This window comes from Camarhynchus parvulus, chromosome 2 (genome assembly GCF_901933205.1).
Source record: "Camarhynchus parvulus chromosome 2, STF_HiC, whole genome shotgun sequence".
Classification (NCBI taxonomy): Eukaryota; Metazoa; Chordata; class Aves; order Passeriformes; family Thraupidae; genus Camarhynchus; species Camarhynchus parvulus.
The window spans coordinates 27,569,418-27,589,200 of NC_044572.1; the positions used below are offsets into that span (position 1 = coordinate 27,569,418).

At 36.8% G+C, this 19,783-nt stretch overlaps 1 protein-coding gene across 3 annotated transcripts in view; it reads right to left on the reverse strand.

The window, feature by feature from the left end:
- Positions 1-19,783, reverse strand: part of THSD7A (thrombospondin type 1 domain containing 7A) — a 273,595-nt gene that overhangs the window by 186,754 nt on the left and 67,058 nt on the right. For 2 of the 3 annotated variants that reach the window (XM_030971359.1, XM_030971358.1), the window contains exon 3: positions 2,890-3,426. In XM_030971359.1, coding sequence (XP_030827219.1) covers positions 2,890-3,061 — 172 coding nt within the window. In that variant the 5' untranslated portion in view covers positions 3,062-3,426. Of the gene's footprint in view, positions 1-2,889; positions 3,441-19,783 lie in introns of those variants that run through there. The other variant, XM_030971360.1, reaches the window with a different exon arrangement.

The following is a 19,783-nucleotide window of genomic DNA, read 5'->3' on the forward strand; positions in this document are numbered from 1 at the left end:
AGCTGGAGAAGTAAAAATGACTTAGTGATGGCACCCATATCACAGGATGGGTGGAAATTAGAAGGCACCTCTGGAGATTACTTTTAGCTCAACCTCCCTGCTCAAAGCAGATTATTCACACCATAGTATATATTGAATGAAAGATAACTAAACCCCCAAATGGATAAACTGAGTATTGCAAAAACCTCAGATTTTTATGGCAGTGGACTGGAGGATGGTAGTAAACAGGAAATCAGGTCCTCTGAGAGCTTTTCATGGATTGAAAGCAAACACTTGAAATTTGAATTAGAACACTCCTCCCCTCTTTCCAGCAAAACAAAAAACCCCTTCAAACCCCATAAACATAAGAAAGCATAAAAAAGAAACTATTATTATATAAAACAAAGCATGCCTCAACTCAAACATCATAGTCCTTGCAGATTATTGTCAAGGGCATCCTTAAGAAAACATAATGCAGTAAAGCAGTATAGAAGACACAGAGTAGACATTATTTCAAAAACCTTTAGAAATAAAAACAAGACAGATGCAAGTCATGAACAGCACTTAGAAAAGCTGATGACAGACTAAATTCAATACAAAAATAGCGTGGCTCTCAAAAAATGGACATAAGAGGTCCCAAAAGGCCTATAAAATCCAGCTAATTGCCTTGACAAAGTCTCAGCCACATTCTCCTGACCTCTCTCATTCACAGAAGAAGGAAAATATCATCTGAAGTGCATGAGCTCACTACTGTTCAGTTTTGGTTTTCTCTCTGATACTTTAGCTGAACTCTGTACATCCCATACTACCTGTCACTTCAGACCACTGACCAGCAATTCTTCCAGCTCACTTTCTAGATCCTCCCACGACTGGAGGGAGGGAAAACAAAAGAATTCAATACACAGCTGAGAAAAAGAGCGCAAAAATTTAATTTGGAGCCAAACACAGATGCAGTGTCTTATTCACTGCATCTTGCCTTTCATCATCTGCAAGGAGCCACTCTTGTTTTTCATTACTTGTTTTTCATCTTGTTTCCATTTCATCACTGATGTTATGGCTGCAGTATTTCTTACTGTAGGCAAAACAGGCGAGAGATGTCACAGAAGAAAAGATGAAGGGAAGAGCTAGCTCTTCATCAGGCAAAGTAATTGGATCATACCTGTCCTACACAGAAGTTTCTTAAGAGCAGTCTTTGCCAGGAAGGGAGAAAGGGGGTGAAGACAAAAGCCAACACAGTTTCCTTGGTGCTGGTTTAGCTGACATGACTTCAGAGCACGTGTACCATGTGCAAAGTAAGTGGAGTTAAGTGCATAGCAAACTGATTGCACGTGTTCTTAAGTAGTAGTTCACTAGAATTATTATTATCCTGAAACTACGTTACTGTTTTAACATTTTTAAATACAAACCATTACACTGTTAAATGGAGACATAATAAAATGCTGGAGAGTTTATTCTGCTGATGCCTAGCAACTTAGGGTAAATGTGAAATGCTTTATGAAAATGTTATATTATTACTGTGTCTTTCCATAAACCTGTGCATATATATCACCTCTTTTTAAGTGTGTGTTGAACATTTACAGATCTGTAATGGAACTGTAAATTGTTTTTAATTTGTCAACAATTTAAAGGGAAAAAAAGGTCACTGTCATTGTGTAACCCATCTTGCAGTCAGAAGTGGAAGTTGCAAAGGATTTTCCCTTCTTCAGATTTCTCTTTCTAGTGTTATTGGAGAGCTTGTCTTCTTGTTTAAATGAATTTCCTTTTAATCTCCTCTCTGAGCAGCTGGATAGATGGAGCCTCTTAAAAAATTCAGGATATCACTGTAATTGTAAATTGATCTGCTTCTGTGGCAGAAAGCAGTGTTCCTCCATCTAGGAAAGAGACTGTCTTCTCCAAGTTATTTTTCAGACAAATGATTAATTTGCAATCTCTCCTATTGTAATATCCTTTAATGAAAAACCACTTTATAAACAAATCTACTACTTTTTGGATTGTTTCGTTCCTGGCAACACACAGGAAAGGAAGCTAACTGCCAAAGGCAATGTGAAATATTTCCCAGTCAGAAATTTTTAAATTTCCTAAATGAGAGTTTGAGTCTACTTACATATGAACTGCAACTGTATCAGGACAACTAAAATGTACATATTCATCACTGCTTAAGTTCTGAATTAATGTAATATCTTAACAGACACAGGAAAATTCCCCCACTGGTTTTTAACGGAGAGTTAATGTTGAAACACTGTTATGACTATGCAATCTTTAAAACAGACACGTAACTCATTAGGATCAAAGTAGGGGAAATTATCCATCTACTGTGGTGCTGAATCCACATAGCCTATTTGCCTTTGGCTCTTTGGTTATGAGATCTGGCATCACTTGGATTATTTCACCTAATCCATCATTAGCTTTCACGTGTCCTATATACCATGGAATAAACCTAAATTTAACAAACCCAACTCCCCATCAATTACCACACTGAATATATTACATGTCAGTACAGGACACAAAGATTAGATGTGCTGAATCACATCTTTCTTTGTGAAAATTCAGTATGTTTAGAGCACTTTTAACAATGCTGACTCCAATTGTAATAATTGTTCCTTCTCACTGATGACAGGCACTAATGCTCTGACCTTTATGTACAACACAGAGCTGCTAAACAGAATTAAAATATATAAGAGATACAAGTAACAGTGCCACAGACTAAAATGTGGAGTTTTTTAATTGCAATATTTGCCTGGATGGTGGAATCCTGTAAAATGACCTATTTTCCTCATATAATCCTGCCAGCAAACATTAGTTATTTAGATTAACTTTCTCCCTCCACATACACAAAGCACACAAAAAGGTCATTACTTACAACAAAAACTCGACACGCTGCTGTTGCGTTATCACAGCACCCTGACTTACCAGTCTTCCACAAATACACCGACGAAGTTTGAAATTCACTTTGTGCACGGGTGTCCCAGCTCGCCAGCAGCAGCAGCATCAGCAGCATCCCGAGAGCCGCCCCGCAGCGGGCGGGCACGGCAGGAGCCCCCGGCCCGCGGCGCAGCGGAGCGCTCCCCTCGCTCAGCCCCATGCCGCCTGCAGCCGCCTCCGGAACCCGCAGCACCGCCACCGAACCTTCCTCAGACGATCCTCCCCTCCTCAGAATTGCTTCGCGGGAAGAAAGGGACCGCAAAGCTCTCTCCCGCCGCTGTGCATGGCAGTTGGGAAGGAGAAGCTGTTTAACACCAGGGAACAATAGAGTCCTCGCTGGCGCTGGCTCCGGCTGCTGCTGCTGCAGCAGCTCCTCGTGCCGGTATGGTCGCTGCTCCACGCTCTTCCATTCAGCGCTTATAGCAGTTTTCCATCAGCTAAAAGCGAGACAGCTGTCCGCAGGGGGCTCCAGCTGACTGAGCAGGTTATCTTGCTCTGGGAGGCAGCAGCAGTCATTTACACCAGCTGGAGAGAGTGAGAGACAGAGAAACAGGGATGAGGAGAAACACAAATAGCCCAGCGCTGTAATCTCAGCGCAGAGAGTGACTGCAAAAGGCTGGCTTCCCAGACACGTCTCTCCCTGGAATATCCCAAATGATACACACGAAGAAGAAAAGAAGAAATCATCATCAGACATGCTTCAGAAGCACAAGTCATTCGACCAGAACAGATATAAACAGAACAATATATAACAATTAAGAGAGCATCAGACATTTGTCCTGGTAACACTATGTACGCTGCATTAACCATTTTGTAAACAACAAAAAAATAAGTGATTACAGATGCATTGAACAGACAATTAAGACCATATGAAGGGAAATTGAAGAAAAACTAGAAAAAAAATTAAAAAACACTACCTTGTCTTGCATATATTTATCAAATCTATTTCAGGTAATGGCATACAGCTATCTGCTCTGAGGAAAGATGAATATGTGTGTATGATAATGTGTATGTATGTGTAAGCCCATCACCTCTGTGGTAGGCAAAGTGTGCACATAATATATAAAAGAAGATAACATCCTTTCTTATCCAGCAAGTATGTACACATAGATACATGCATAAACGTCAACTGTGTAATTTAAAATAATTTGAAGATCAAGTTATCAATCATTTTACATATGAAAGTATGCAGGCTACATTAGGCTGTCAAGATGGTACAAAAACGTGGAGAGAGACAAAGCTTTTTAAATAGGGATCTTTATCTCTCCCACCCACTAAGCAGTGAACAGACACTTTAACAAGCCTAAAGATTGGGCTTCTTACACCTATAAACTGCGAAGCAAATGAGGAATTTTAAAGAAAACCAATATCATATTCAGAAAGTTATATTAAAATTGCAAACAAAAATACACAGTAAGAGCACAGGATGCAGAGTTGAAAAATGATGGAGCTATTGTTGTTTAAAGAAGAAACCTTCAGTCAACCTCTCTTGGGACGCCTGTCATTTTGCACAACCTTCCCAGACTCAGCCTTTTCACATGCATTAGATTAAAATCAGTTGTGATCAAATAATTCCCAAGTCCTTGCCTGTTTAAATATTCTGACATCAGAGCAAATTAGCAATGTTGAAGGTTGCAAATTCGTCTTTGTTTACTTTCCACTCTGTTACGTCTCTAAGAGGGAATTAAAGGCTCAGGGAGCTATAGCACCATGAGGCTGTGATTAAGAGAGATAAGCAAGTGTGGATTACTGTTCCTCAGCTGTTGAAAAACAGGCAACAATCAGGAGATTATAGGTTGATAAGGGATACATAGAAAGCCATGATCTTAACAAATTTATAGCATCCTGATCCAGAACTTGTACCCTCAGCTAAAAGCACTTCAGGAGATACATTTTATTCACTTCTACATCATGCTGTTTTAGCTTTAGAAAGCATGGTTTCCTCTTCAGCCTTTGCCTTGTACTAGAGAGAACACTGATATAAACCAAAATTTTTTCTGAGTTCATTGATTTACATCAATTTTAAAGGTACATCTGTGTTAATGTGCTTAATCACACGCACATTATTTAACAAACTGTGCAGAGGTACTTGGGAATATTCGACATAATAAAAATAATGCCAGCTTCACAATTTATGAAAAGTAGGATTAAGAATCTAAGGGTTTACAGAAGTTTTAAGAACCTCAGGAAATCTATGACAATAGCTGTATTGACTTGCATACTTAAAACATATGTAGCTTATATATTCCTTTGAAAAAATAAGAATAAACATTGGCTTTTTAGCCAGAGCTATGCATGAGAGGAAAACTCAAGTTTATAGAGAGAGTAGGGGAAAAGGCACCCTTTTCAGAGTTATTAAATACAATGGATTCTATCTGGAATTTTTAATGAATGTATAAAGAAAGCCTCTGAGAATATTTTGTACGTGACTCAGATCATCTGGAAACATCATCAGGGAACAGATCATCCATGTAGTTGGCACAATGAATCAAAGTGGGTTTTGACAGCAGAACAAAGCAGCATCATGAGAGAGGGTAAGCACATGTACACAAACACTCAAATATTTTCTTATATTTGTGCAACTATAGAACTGCATGTTTCAAAACCATTAAAATATAGATTATCAAAGTAAAATATTTTCACTTTACTTTTCATGGTTTTACCATTTTATCAGTCAAAAAAATCAATGAACCACAAAATAATAACTCCACTTTATTTTCTGACAGAAGATATAGTGAATTAAAATTGTTCAGAAATAGGTCGCAGAGACAAAATGCAAGGAATATTTATTATGCAAAAGTATTTGTGTGTCTGGAAAAAAAGAGGATTTCTGAAGAGCTGGTTTTGGGACTCAGTTGCTTATGCCTTACATGCACTCATCTTTTACTCAGGATAGGGAAAGGCCAGTGATTCCCCAGGCCAAAGAGTAGGCTGGTGCCTGAAGACAAACACCACCAACAACAACCTCACCAAACTAACCGCAGGAATTAGACTTCTCAAACAAGAGGGAATATATCCTGATTTTAAGTTTTAGTGGCTGTCAGCATCCCTTTCTGGGAATGCTGTTGTTAGCCATTTCCAGTGTACCTGATGCCCTGTTATCCTCTCCCATTTGGTACAGTGAACATGGGACCTCCCTCCAGTGCACTATTTCCAGCCTACTGGCAATCTTCTAATATATACTTAACAATCATAATTTATTGGTTGTTTATGGCTTAGACATTCCCAAATATATGGTTAAGTATTTCTGAGAAGAAGCCTCTAGACAAAGCATAGAAATAAACTACAATTGACATTAGTATGCATATCACAAACTTAATAGGGCAATTGTTGCTTCTTAGAGCACCAACCTATGAGCCTCAAGAGATAGAATTATATATTTAGATGTAGAGGTGGCACTTGGGGGTATGGTTTAGTGGTGGACTAGGCAGAGATAGGTTAGTGACTACTCCATGATCCTAAACATCTTTTCCAAACTAAATAATCCTATCATTTTATTTGAGGCACAACAACTACAAGAAGTCTGTAAACTACTCAAACAAATCATTGACAACTTAGCAAATTTCATTTCTCTTCAAAAAGTATGACTACCCTCAAAGATCTTTATCAAAATGACAAAGTGTTAGTCATGAAATATTCCAATAACTTTGCTCACATTTCCTAGCATTAAAGAGTTAGAGGATGACAAAGTAAGCATGAAATACCTTTTGTTTTTTGAAGAGGGAAATGAAAAGATACATATTTCAATATAGAATCAGGCTGGCAGTATTCCTCTGCTACCAGGCAGTCCCATGCTCACACCCTTCTCTTTATGAAAAGCCATGAATCAAAGCTTGAGGATCATATTACCTTATATCCTGATGATGTTGTATTTCTACACATAGTAAGGCCAAAAAGCATGCAAAGATTACTAAAAATATACACACATTTGTTGCTAGAGTAAGCAATACACAACAAAGAGCAATGCTCAGCATCACTTTCTTCTGCCTTCAATTTCAGACTGGTCAAAACAGAAACCTTTAGAGAAGTTTCAGGCAATTTTTATAGATCTATATAAGATGTTTTACAAATTCTACAACTGCACTCCAGAAAACCATCTCTGCTGCATAAATACTAGACTAGTACAAAAAAACCCTCCAGAATGAATACTAGAATAGCCCAAATTCTAAAGAGTGAAAAATGTTTTATTTCTTGTGCAGAAAAGTGAAGGTCCTCTTCATCTGAACTGTGCTAGTTTTGGTTGAGCTGCAAGACCTTTCCCCACTTCTTAGGTATGAAAATAACAAATATTGCCAAAAACAACTAAGTCATCTATCTCTGATTCATTTAGCTCTATGGTTATAATGAATTTATTATAGCAAATGCCCACTGGATAATAGAGTACCCAATATTTCTGATAAGTATTCTAAATTTGTAACACGCTGATCTGGTTCTGTTGCCATATGAGGTAGGATGTCCTTGGATATATCCATTTCATAGGATGCAGCGACATGGTTGCTCCCCTAACTTAGAGAAGTTAGGAAGGTACAGTGTGTTCCCTTATATGTATATTTCCTCGTAATATCCATGATCTAAATAATTCACATAGCAGTTAAAATAAGCTTTTGTTCTCTTCATTCCATGACAAAGTCATGGGCCAAAAATTCTAGTTCTGCACTGTGTGAGAGCCTGACATTCATGAAGACATTTTAGTACAGTTGCAAGCATATTGTAATAATTCTCTTCAGATGGGACCTGCAAAAATTTTGTTAGATATTGAGTACTTCAGGATGGAATAAGCTGCACATGGCTATTTTAATCTTTGCTGCACAACATTAAGAACTCGTTACCAGATTCAGAAGGAGTCTATTATTTTTCTTTATAGCAATGCTAAGGATCCTAGTCAGGGAAGCCACAAAAATGTGCTAAAACGAAAAATCTAAAAAAAATTATGCTAATTTTTCAAAATATACCTGCTCCAGTCTTTAAGTCCAAAATTGCACATGCTGTGCAAAACTTGCAGCTGAAGTTATTGTTTACGAATCCTAAACATATGGCCTCTAGGTGTCACACTCGACCATGTCATGCTATTGGAAATTTCTATTTTGCTTTCAAAGCAGGTAAGAGGTCTTGATTTTACCCTTTCAGTGTTTTTATGCCACATCTCCTTTGTAAACTTGCGATTTTTAAACAAACAAGCAAAAGCCACCCAGCCTCTTTCATACAAGCAGTACTATTATTTATGGTATTCCCAGAATAACTGTTTTTGCAAACATTAGAGGTATCACAATGCCTGTCTGTTGAATTTGTTTCATTCTTTTAGATTATGGATTTGGAGAAAAAATTATGAACATTAAGAGTTATATGTGTGAGCTGCAGAGAAGTAAGAAAGCATTACATGTACAAAGTGACTGGAGTATATTAATAATGCACACAAACTCTTCAGTGTTTCCAGACTACTACAAAAAATTGCCACAAGCCAAAGTTATTTTTGAAAAATTATTGAAGATTCTACTTACATGAATGATTAGAAACATCTCATCATCTAGTTCTGGTTTTATAAATTCTTTGCTTTTTTAAGTTAAGATAGCAATTCTTGGACTGATCTATCTTTTTTTAAGGTTCTCATTTTATTTTTTCATTATACTGGACAGCAAAGGGTGGTGTTTGTTTGGTTTTTAATCTAGATATTTTCCTAGTCATTCCTTCATTGGTACAGGGTGGGTTTTTCAATTGCAAAAGAAAAAAAAAAGTAGGCAACAAAATCAACATCCTTGGCATGAAATAGTCACAGAAACCAAGTATTCTTTGTAAGGAGAGCCCACTGAGGTACAGACAGGATGTCTAGAAATGATTGCTGGGAGATCAAGGTAGAAGAATTCAAGTAAGAAATCAATGAATTTATCAAGGATGGCACTCAGCTTTGGATCAAGATACATGATGAAAAACTGTATTTACCATCTTCGTTTTCAAGAAAAATGTTAGTTTTGACTTGGTAATGTAACCAAAGGCTACTGGGCTAAACAGATCAATATCACAGTGAAATGCAATGGTCCAAGAACTGAAGAAGGTCAGATTAAACTGCCTAATTTTACTTTCTGGCTTTAAACTGTGAATTAACCTTGTCCTTTTTGCCCAGATTACATTGGCTTCAATGCCAACCACATGAAGAAGATCCTATCCAAAGATGAGAACTGACTGGAAGATCAAAACTGGCTCCATTACTTTTTCTGCCTTAATGAAAAAGGGAAAAAAAAAAGCACGAGGGAAATGGTGAAATTTTCACTTAAAAACTTTTGGCAACCCCTGTTTTGGGGAAAAAACATCATTTGTGCTGGGAATGATCAGTGTGCTCTTCCCATCACAACCTCCAAAAAGAAGCCTGCACAACCTAGAACTATTGTAAAATACAGGTTCACCAACGAGAATATTGCATCTGACTTCATGTTCTCAGAAGGCTAAATTATTACTTTATTATACTATATTATATTAAAGAATACTATATTATACTAAAGAATACAGAAAAGATACTTACTGAATGCTAAAAAGATAATAATGAAAACTCATGACTCTTTCCAGAGTCCCAACATTGGCCCTAATTGGCCAATGAGTCAAAACAACTCACACCAGAATCCAATTAGGCAATCACCTTTGGGTAAACAATCTCCAAACACATTCCAGACAAGCACAACACTGGAGAAGCAAATAAGAATTGTTTTCCTTTTCTCCGAGGCCTCTCTTGCTGCTTTTCAACTTCCCAGGAGAAAAACCCTGGGTGAAGGAATTTTTTCAGAGAATGTGAATGCCACACTGGAACCTCCTCTGTAATTGTGATCCCAGTATACAGTTGCTTACAGAGTGCTGAGGGGAAACAAAATAAGATTGGGTGCAAAAGTGGAACATAATGGTGGCCTCTAAGTCACTAGGATAGAAAGCTTGGAAAATAGTGATACAAAGAGCCAAGAAAACAGGCTGAAATCAGGATAAGAAACCTAACTGGAGAAAAAAAAAAGACTGCAAGGAAGTAGGGACAACCAGAATTTGTGTGGGTGTGCTATAGACCGTTTATTCTTTCAATGCATTAGTTGTGGATCTACAGTTTGTACAGGTATGTGAATCAGACTGCACAGAATGGAGACTTTTTAATCTAACTATAGTTACTTCAGTTTCAGAAGGCCCAACAGGGACTTCACTAATGGACAAAACCAACCAATCCAGTTGATCATAATTGCCGTTTACTTTTTAACTCCAAGCCAAATATACTAGATTTTCCAAGAGGTAACCAAAATAGAGTATTTTAATGGATCTTTCCAAGTCAAATCTGTTCCTCCAATGCACGCATGTACTTTTGAAATTTGTGTTCCTAAAATCAATGAGAACAGCTAGCCCCCATGTCTAGCATGCACTTAGACTGAAAATAAATGTTTGTCTAGAGAACAGACTCACTGGAGAAAAACAGTGGTTAAAACTCATAGTTTTAAATGCAAATAAGCAAAATTATTCTCAGGACCTGAAGAGCAGGCAGGGAGATTTCAAAGACACAATGGAGAGGTAAGTACTGAAATCCCTGGCAAAAGGGGAGCAGAAAGAGAATGAAATAAACAAAGAAAATCAGTGCCCATTATTGCTTTTGAAAATCCTCTCCAAGGAGAGCTTAGTAATACGCACATACCAAATCACCTTAAACAAAAGCCACCTTCTGTCAATTTTAAAGCTTTTCCTTATTAAAATCCTATTGATTGATCATTCTTCATCTAAATGTCTGACAAGCCAATTTCCATTTTCAAAGAGGGAAACGTTGGTCTTCTTTTTCAGGCCATAAATCACTCAAACATTCTGTTATCAATTCTCAAATTAGTTAAGTAATACAAATTAATAAGAAAATTAAACAAGGCTGATTTCTTTAGTGAGTTGTTTCATTGGTGCAGCTTTTTTTAACTTAACCACTACACTCAGTGATTTCCAGAAATGCACAGGCTCAGTAGTAGTGACAAACACAATATAGGTGGAAATAGCTTTTAATGACTTGTTAATTTCTTAAGAGTCCTAATTTAGCTGGCCAAAAGTACAGCTGTGTGTTTTGTGCTGGCTTCAACAGAAGAATAACAAGAGGAATGTAACTTCAGTAAACTGATTAATGTATCCCACACCATTCAGACACAGGGTAAGTTGAGGTGAGATTTAAACTATTCTAAATTAATAAATAAGGTTCAATTGGGATTTGTTAACTTAATCAACTCTAAGATAGAACCCCATTTTATCATTAATAATATTACTTTGCAGAAACATAAGTTATCATTAAAGTTACAGCCCTAAATATGGTATCTCAAAATAAAGCCTGTAATGCTATACTAATACTGTAATAAGGCCTCTGTAATACTATCTAAAACTTTACAAGTCCTGTTCCATCTATCATACTCCCATTACATGGTAGTTGCTTTAACTGGGAGATGGAAGGCAAACCTGTTCCTACTGATCAATCTTACTATTGAAAACTATAGGTCACTCATTAAAGTCAACTCTGGAGCAAACTACAATGCAAAAAGTAAATCTAAATAAGGAAGGCCACAAAGTTAGCAAATTCTAAGTGTATATTAATCAAAGCAAGTTATCATTTCAGAACACACAGACTGCAAAATTCTGAGCTGTGTTAACAAAAACTCCCTTTCTCCTAAGTGCTGCCTTTTCTTCCCCCCCCGGTGCTGAGCACCATCCTCACCTCTATTTCATTACACCGATATTTCTATGGCAAAATAAAGCAAGTAGCCAAACCTGTGCACCAAGATACCTGATATCATGACTACATATAATTTAATTTTCTGCATATACATCACAATGCATTTAATATATTCTGTGTGCTGCTGAAAAATGTATCCTAAATTATCAGCATTAGCATTACAACTAAAGCCTCATTAAAAGGGAACAAGCCAAGCTTAAGGGGATGTGAAACTCTGAGGATGAGAAAAATCTTCATAAAATTGGCATCATTGCTTTCCCCTGTGATGACAAAAGACAATATAACGTGTTTTCTCCAATCATTATCACATTTGGGTATCTGAAAATAGGATTGAAAGTTTTCCAGTTAACTGTTAGTGTGAGCTCTGGTACTTCCACAGGTTTTTCCTGTGAGATTCCAAACAAACTGTAGTCTAAATAACCAACAGTGGCATCTATACGCTCCCTGCAGAATATACGACAGCTTCATTTGATATACTGCTCACTGAAGGAAGAAATGGTGTGGAGGAGATTCTCAGCGACTGAACTATTACTGAAATATTATAGAAACCTGCAAAGCAGTTGTCTCTAGATCAGCATGCAGTTCAGTCGTTACCGTCCAGTTAGATGAATAGAGCATGATTTCCTCGGGACAAGGAAATTTAATTTACACAGATAAAGTGAGGTGGAGAGCATTAGAAATTCAAAGTGTGACTTTGAAACCACTATGGCAATGCTTGAATGATGCTGAGTTCAGGTAAAACAACAATCTTAGTTCAGGTAAAGAGATAGACATGATTTACCAGTGGGGAAAAAAAAATAAAAAGATACATCATGTATAAAGCAGAAGTCAAACTACACATAAAAACCTGTTTCCTAGATGTATCAATAGGAAAAAAATAAGTTATTATGTTTTCATATTAATGATTTAAATACATATATTAAAATTAATATGTTAACTAGATACTAACACAATTTAAATTCTCTTAGCCCCCAGATATATAAATACAGATACAACAGACAACTTCAGTTGTCTGGCTGATATATCAGTGCCTAAGTATAAGGTTACTTTTCTAAGACATCCCACACAGTGAAAGGAAAATAGCAAATTTTGCAATATGTTGCTAAAATACCCTCACCACCAGGTCCACCTCCACCCACTTCCTGCAGACACTTCTACATATGCTGAAATATTAATGTGTCCATCAGACAGATTGGCTCAGAGGTATTTTCAATCCTTAAATATGTACAAAAGCTATTTCTAGTATATTACTACTTAGTATTTTTTCTTTATGAACTCCAAAACCAAATAATTCAGATTTTCACACAAAGAAATATGAAGAAAACAAAAAGTATATTTTGCTTCATCCAAAAGCTGTTAGAAAACCATTATAAGCAACCTGCTTTGGAAACCTTGGAGGATAACTGAATGTTAAATCCCAGATCATTTTGGTCCTTTCTTCTTTCTACAGATATACAAGCAAAACCATAACAATGTAGAAGTTTGCCCAAATCTGATTATTGTACATGGTCTTATCTAAAGGAAGTTAAATATCTTATGATCTCTGATTGCATCTTAAATACTGAAACTCACTGAACAGCAGGACACATTGTACCTCAGTAAGGCTTAAGGAGGGTGCAATTCAATAAATTCATCTCCTGTAAAGCTACAGGGTTGCCATAGCAAAGTAATATACTGACAGGATTCAGGAAAGAGCTATTATGTCAAACACTTTAAACATGCATATGCCTACACCAAATCCCCTCCCTGTCAATAACTGGTTGACTGGCAGCCAACAAAATGCTTGATTTCCAACCTTGTGAATCAAGATTTTTTTAAAATATAAAACTTAATTATATTGAGTTATTTGATTGCAGTGATCTCTGAGAAAAAATATTCTTGATTTGCAGATAGGCAGTTTGACAGGGCTTCCTCTAAACTCCCAATACTTAATTTTCATATCTGAAGGGACTGGTGAAGTATAAAAGATGTTCCCTGCTTCTGTTAAGAGTTCAGGCTTCTGACTTCATATCCTAAGTTTTCTAAGTGCATACATAATTTTGACACAGGAAAGAACCACACACCTTGAATCTTTGGTGGAAAGGAGGAAAAAAATCTTCCAATCTCTCACATATATGCACAATGAAAATTGCTATTATCTTTGGTCAGGACGAAATAAATATCTTCTTTCCACCAAACATTTAAAATTTTGAAGGAGATCTATTACAGGGAGGTTTTTGCAGGGCTGTCTTTGTAAGGAATTCTAGAGAAAGGAAAAATAATTGAAATGTTAATAGGGGATAGCATTTTCATTACATTCATGGTTTGTACATAATTCAGAAATCCACTCTTTTTTTTTTCCCATTTGAAAAAAAAAAATTGCACTAATTCCCTTTCTCTTCTGTGTTTCATATTCTGTTTCAGGTTCCCATGCTTATGCTAATCTATAATTTCAAGTAGTGATCTTCACACAATATCATAATGAAACAATCAAAAATGAGTTTCTTTGGCTTTGTATAATGGAATACAGAAGACTCTATTCATTTGATTTCAGAATGGATCATTAGCCACTGTATTCTTAAACCATTTAAGAGAAATAATTTGAAATCAAACAATAAATAAACCTAATGCATACCTCTAAGCAGAAAGTAATTAAAACAGATAGGAAACATTTGTTTTATTGTTTCTTTCCCCCCCTAAATTATGATTTTTGCAACAGTTCTTAAAAGGCTTTCACTTAAACTGCACTGCAAAAAATGAGATCATATTCATTGTATGCTCTTCATTAACTCAACTGATGGTGTTTTAATTCCTACAACATACAGAGTCTGATGTTCTTTTTGTAATTTGACATAGCTAGAGTGTGCTGAGAATAATTAGCTTCACTATCACAGAACAAATGGCTTCTTTGCAAAGCACACACACCATTTTTTAACAAAGGTTCTTGGAAAACTTTGAAAATATTTCTTGTCTTACACAGAAACAACTCTTTCATTATTAATTAACTTTTCTGTATCCTGATTTTCCCTAATGAATTAATAATCCATGTTCTATCTGCTGGTAAACACTAAGAACTAAAAGATAAGAAATGACACTTAGCACAAAGTGTTATGTCTGCTCTACTGAAACACATTGGATTATAAACAGTAAATGCAATCTAAAAGACTAAGGATTAATCAGAGAGACAACAGCAAGGAAATTCATTACAACTTACCAATTCATTACAATTTCATTACAGATTATTAAACTATGATGGCATATTGCCTAAGACTCCCCATAGAAAGCCAAACACCACACTTATAGTTTGGTGAACATATTATGTTAACATATGTGGGTATATAAATGAACTTAAACATTTACAATATTCAAAAATATTGTTCTACTCAATCTATTCTCAGAACTACAATATGGTATCCATGATGTCACATCTGGAAATGTGCTTTATGTTAAAATGTTATGAACATCAGTACAGGCCATGAATCAGTAAGTGCCAGGATAACACCTGACAGTCAGTAAAGGTGCAACCCAATGCCAGTGTGGGCTGATTTCACTGGTCGTCTGTGGCTGCCTGGCTAACACACACAAACACACACACATACACACAGAGATTGTGGGGAAGTACAGGTTAGACACAGACCCAGCAGCTTGCAGATGCAGAGCGCCCAAATCTAGAGAAGCATAGGCTGTCACTAATCCAGTGCCCAAAGCCCGACTCTGGGACCAGCCAGAGAGAACACTGCCTTCTCTGCTCTCCCCAGCTCAGTTGTGCCAAATCACTGCAGTGCTAAGTGGGGCATGTGTCAGGTAACTTTCAAGACATGCGTGTTTGTGTTTGCACAAGTGAGATTTCCTGCACAGAGCCCTTCCTTCCTTTTTGGTCCACTAACAAATCGAGCACAACAGCCTAGAGTTCAACTCCTCCTCTTCCCATCACAACACAGTCAGAATCTTCTCCCCAGATGCTGGTATTTTTTAGTTCCCCATGCCAGAAATAACATTTAGACCTTATTGCATTTGCTAAAACCCTAAAGCAAGAGAACTAATCCTACAGTCCAAGAACAAGCACTGGAATATCTCTTATTCCTTATTCCCCACACCAATGATATCCAAGGTGTTTTTGCAGAAGTAGTATCATTAATCTCTTAATGTGATAACATAACTGTGTAGGCTCCATGAATTAGACATAGTCATTGGCATTTAAGCAAATCACACCTCCTTGAACATCATCCAGATGGGAGAAGGCAGTTACTGTGATCTTCAAATAACCATGCAATGCTAATGTTGCATCCAGAAACAGTAATTAGGGTGGGGTTTTTCTCTGACTAAAATATGAGTATCATTATCATGCGATACAGCAGTAATGCCAGCCTATTCTCATGAAGTTTCAAATTACTTGGGCAAGAAAAAGAGAAACAAACTCCAACAATACATAAATGAGAATGATTTATAGAACTGAATAGAGTCTTCAGACCTCCTATGTAAAGAAAAAGAAACACCAACCTGACCTAGGGACAGTAGATAAACTGAGAAAGTTTATAATGTTGAGATTTAGTCACCTGTACATAAAACTAGCAAACCAAATCTGATTTTTCTGTAACACCCTGACATTCTACACACACCAGGTAAGAAATTTAGAAACAAAATCAAAACACAAATGAAACAACAGCAACAACAAAAAACAGAAACAAAACTTCAAAACCCAACCCAACCTTAACCAAATGTCTCTAAACCCCAAACCCATCCAGAATATAACCTTGAGACAAGCACAATAGTGGCAGGCGAGCACAGTCATGCTCTGAGCCAGCCCCTCAGCACACGAGGTACAGTCCTACAATGCTGAGATGAACACTAACCCTCAGCACCTTGGACAGAGGCTTTTCTGCGCTATTCGTTCACTTAATGGAGCCCAAGGACCATCTTGACAGCTTACTCCTTATTCTTACATCAGTATTTGGCGGTTAATACACATGCACAGCCAGTAAAACACAGATGAACTGGGATAAGCTTTAGGTCATCCATTCCTTGGTACAGACACCAGCAAAGGCTAAGATTATACTACTTTTTTTCACATTCATCAGAGAGACACTGTAAAATTATAACCCTTAAAACTTCCTAACTATTTTACAGGAAATAAAATATTGTCTTTGAGCTGTAGTCCTGTTGTCCACAGAAGTCAAATTATTTATTTTGCTATTTCTCCTTGATACGCCAGAAGAAGTCATACTACCAAATGAACAAAAAATAAATTGAACAGCTGGATGAAATTAATTCAAATAATAGAATAATAAAATATTCAGAGTTTGAAGGGACCCACAAGGAGCACACAGTCCAACCTGTGGTCCAAAAATCACACCATGTGCAGAAGAGCATTGCCTGAAAGCTTCATGAACTCTGCCAGGTTTGGTGCTGTGTTCACTTCCCTGGGGAGCCTGATCCAGTGCCCACCCTCTTGGATAAGAACATTTCTCTAATATTCAGCTTAAGAAACCCCTTACACAGTGTCCTGCTATTCCCTTGGGTCCTGCCACTGCTAACCATAGAGAAGAGATCAGTGCCTGCCCCTCCACTTTCCCTCATGAGGATGCTGCAGATCATGATGAGGTACTCATACTTGATAAAAATCTATTAAAATACAATTGTTTTAGTAGAGGTGAAAATAATATATACATTTCCATCCTGATTAATGTAATAAAGTATTATCAAAGTTGTGAGAGTTTATGGAAAGGAGATCAGAAATCCAAGTCAGTACAGTATCAGTGAGTCTACCTTTAAAAAACAGAAGAAAAGCCCAGCATTGAAGAACAAGATTGCTTGCAGGGTCTTCCCTTGGATGGCAAAATTTGTCACATTTATAATAAAACATTACACTACTTCTAAGATGAAAGCAAAGGGGGAAAGGAAAAGTTATTATTTTAACAATATGAAACAACTGTGATTTTATTGACTCAGTTTAATTTGTTATTCTTAAAACCAATGTAAGCACAGCTAAATTTAAACCTCTAATTATCATGTAGATTATATTTAGATGAGACATAGGAGAAATTTTGCTGATGTTCATTGCAAGAAATCAATATAAAACTAAAAGAAAAAATATTTCAAAGATGCTCTGAAAAATAGACTTAAAAACTACTATTTGGATCCACCTGCAGGCCATTTCTGAAAGACTGTAGCTGAGGGGATGAGACAGCAGGGAAACCCATTCAAGCTGATCCAATTTAGATATGCAAATTTTATCTTGTGTGTTTGAAAAGAACATTATGGCACAGGATAATTTGCACCTTGAGTTCCAAAGAATAATATTTCTAATCTAATGAAAACATGCCTCCATTGTTCACTTTCCCACTCTCCAGGTTCAGGCCAATCTACTGCCCTCGTACCCATTTGAAACTGCCCACGAATTTTTTTTTCCATATTTGAAACAATTAATTAACACGAAAACAAAACAACAACAAAACAACAACAAACCCACAAAACAGAAAGGGGAAAAAAAGGAAAATAGGTATTCATGTTTGTAGTTACCTGGAAAAAAGCACTGTTACAAGTGGCTGACTGATGAATGATACAACATACAATAGTAATGGGCCTAATGTAATTTCCACTCTAGAGATGAAATGCTAAATGAAACAACTGCAGTTTAAGATCACATGTTTGACACAATGCAGTGTTACATTTTTATTGTTGTCTTTATTTTTTCCAAATAGTGATATTAGCTTAGTGGTAAACTTTCATAAAAGCTGCACATGTTTTGGGATGTTTCAGTGGGAACATCATTTCTAAATCACAACATTAATAGACACATCAATTCCTACTGGAGCAAATGAAAATATGTGAACTACAGTATCAGAAGTGTAACTTGTACCTAAGTAATGCTTATCATTATAATACAATTCTACAATTTTAAACCCAAAGAGAAATATATTTAAATCACCCAATTCATAAATATTTAAGCGTAAATTAAAATGTTAAAATCATTGCAAAAACCCTTGATTTTTGTGAAATTCACATTTCAGATGTGCCTTTAATTTAAAAGGGGAACAATGCAGTTACACTACGTTAAGAAGCACATTTTGAGGTAAACTGAACATCTTTGTGGAACCCCTCCCACTTCAAACAGGTACAAGATTTATCTCACATTCATCCACTCTGTTCACAATGGTAATAAAACAACTAACGCTAAGTATTACTGAAGATAACAGTTACAAGTCCTTTATCCATTAACCCAACTATACCTGACAGTTCGTTAACAAAGGTTAAAAAAGAAAAACAAAGACTTTAGAAAGAAGTTACTTCCAGATTCACTACATATAGCTGGTCAGACTGACAGCTTATTAAAAATATAGCTCTCCAACTACAAATCCCAAACAGGAGAGATTGGTAGCAACAGAAGTATGGAAGCTTAAATTCCAGGAGTATGTCTGCCTCCATCACACTGCCTCTTAGTTAAGATCAAAGTAATTTTGTAATATGTAAACTTCATAGTTACAGGTCATGTAAACAAAAATGCAATTAGAAGACAGACCAGCAAATAAAAGGTTAATCTGCTGAAAAACGAGCTTAATGGAGGACTCCTCCTCTGCTCTCTGTCCAAAACAATTACTGGAATGGCCCCAGTCCTGACATTAGTGGGAGCTGGCACAGACTGTGAATCAGGAAATCAGCACAGGAAAAGTGCAAGACCTACACTTGTGCTGTCCAAAACAGAAGAGCCACAAAAATAACTCCATAACAGTAAGTTTGAAACACCTCACTAAACAGTGCACAAGAATGAGAGTTCTGAGGGTCCTGCTCTGCCATGGCTTGGGGGACAAGGAACGAGCTGAAGGGACTCAGCAGCAGCAGCAAGCAAGAGTGTGGGCTGTGCTAAAAGAGCCCTCTGTGGGAGGGGGCCTGGAAATGGAAATGCATCAGGAAAACTTCCACTCTCCATCAGATCACAGCTAAACCTGCAGTGTGCTAGAGAGGCTGGACTTTGGCTTCAGAGGAGATACTGCTCTATCACAAAGTGTTATGTTAAGAGTACTTTCATAAAACATCTTTTTATTTTGTGCCTGATTCCAAATTGCTACCTTAACCATAGTGGAAGTTTGATAAACATGTAGGGAAAACTGAGAAAATTCAAATACTTCAAATTTGATGAAGTCATTCAGAAATTTTCACACTTTGAAAAGGCACAGAGGACCTAAGTTG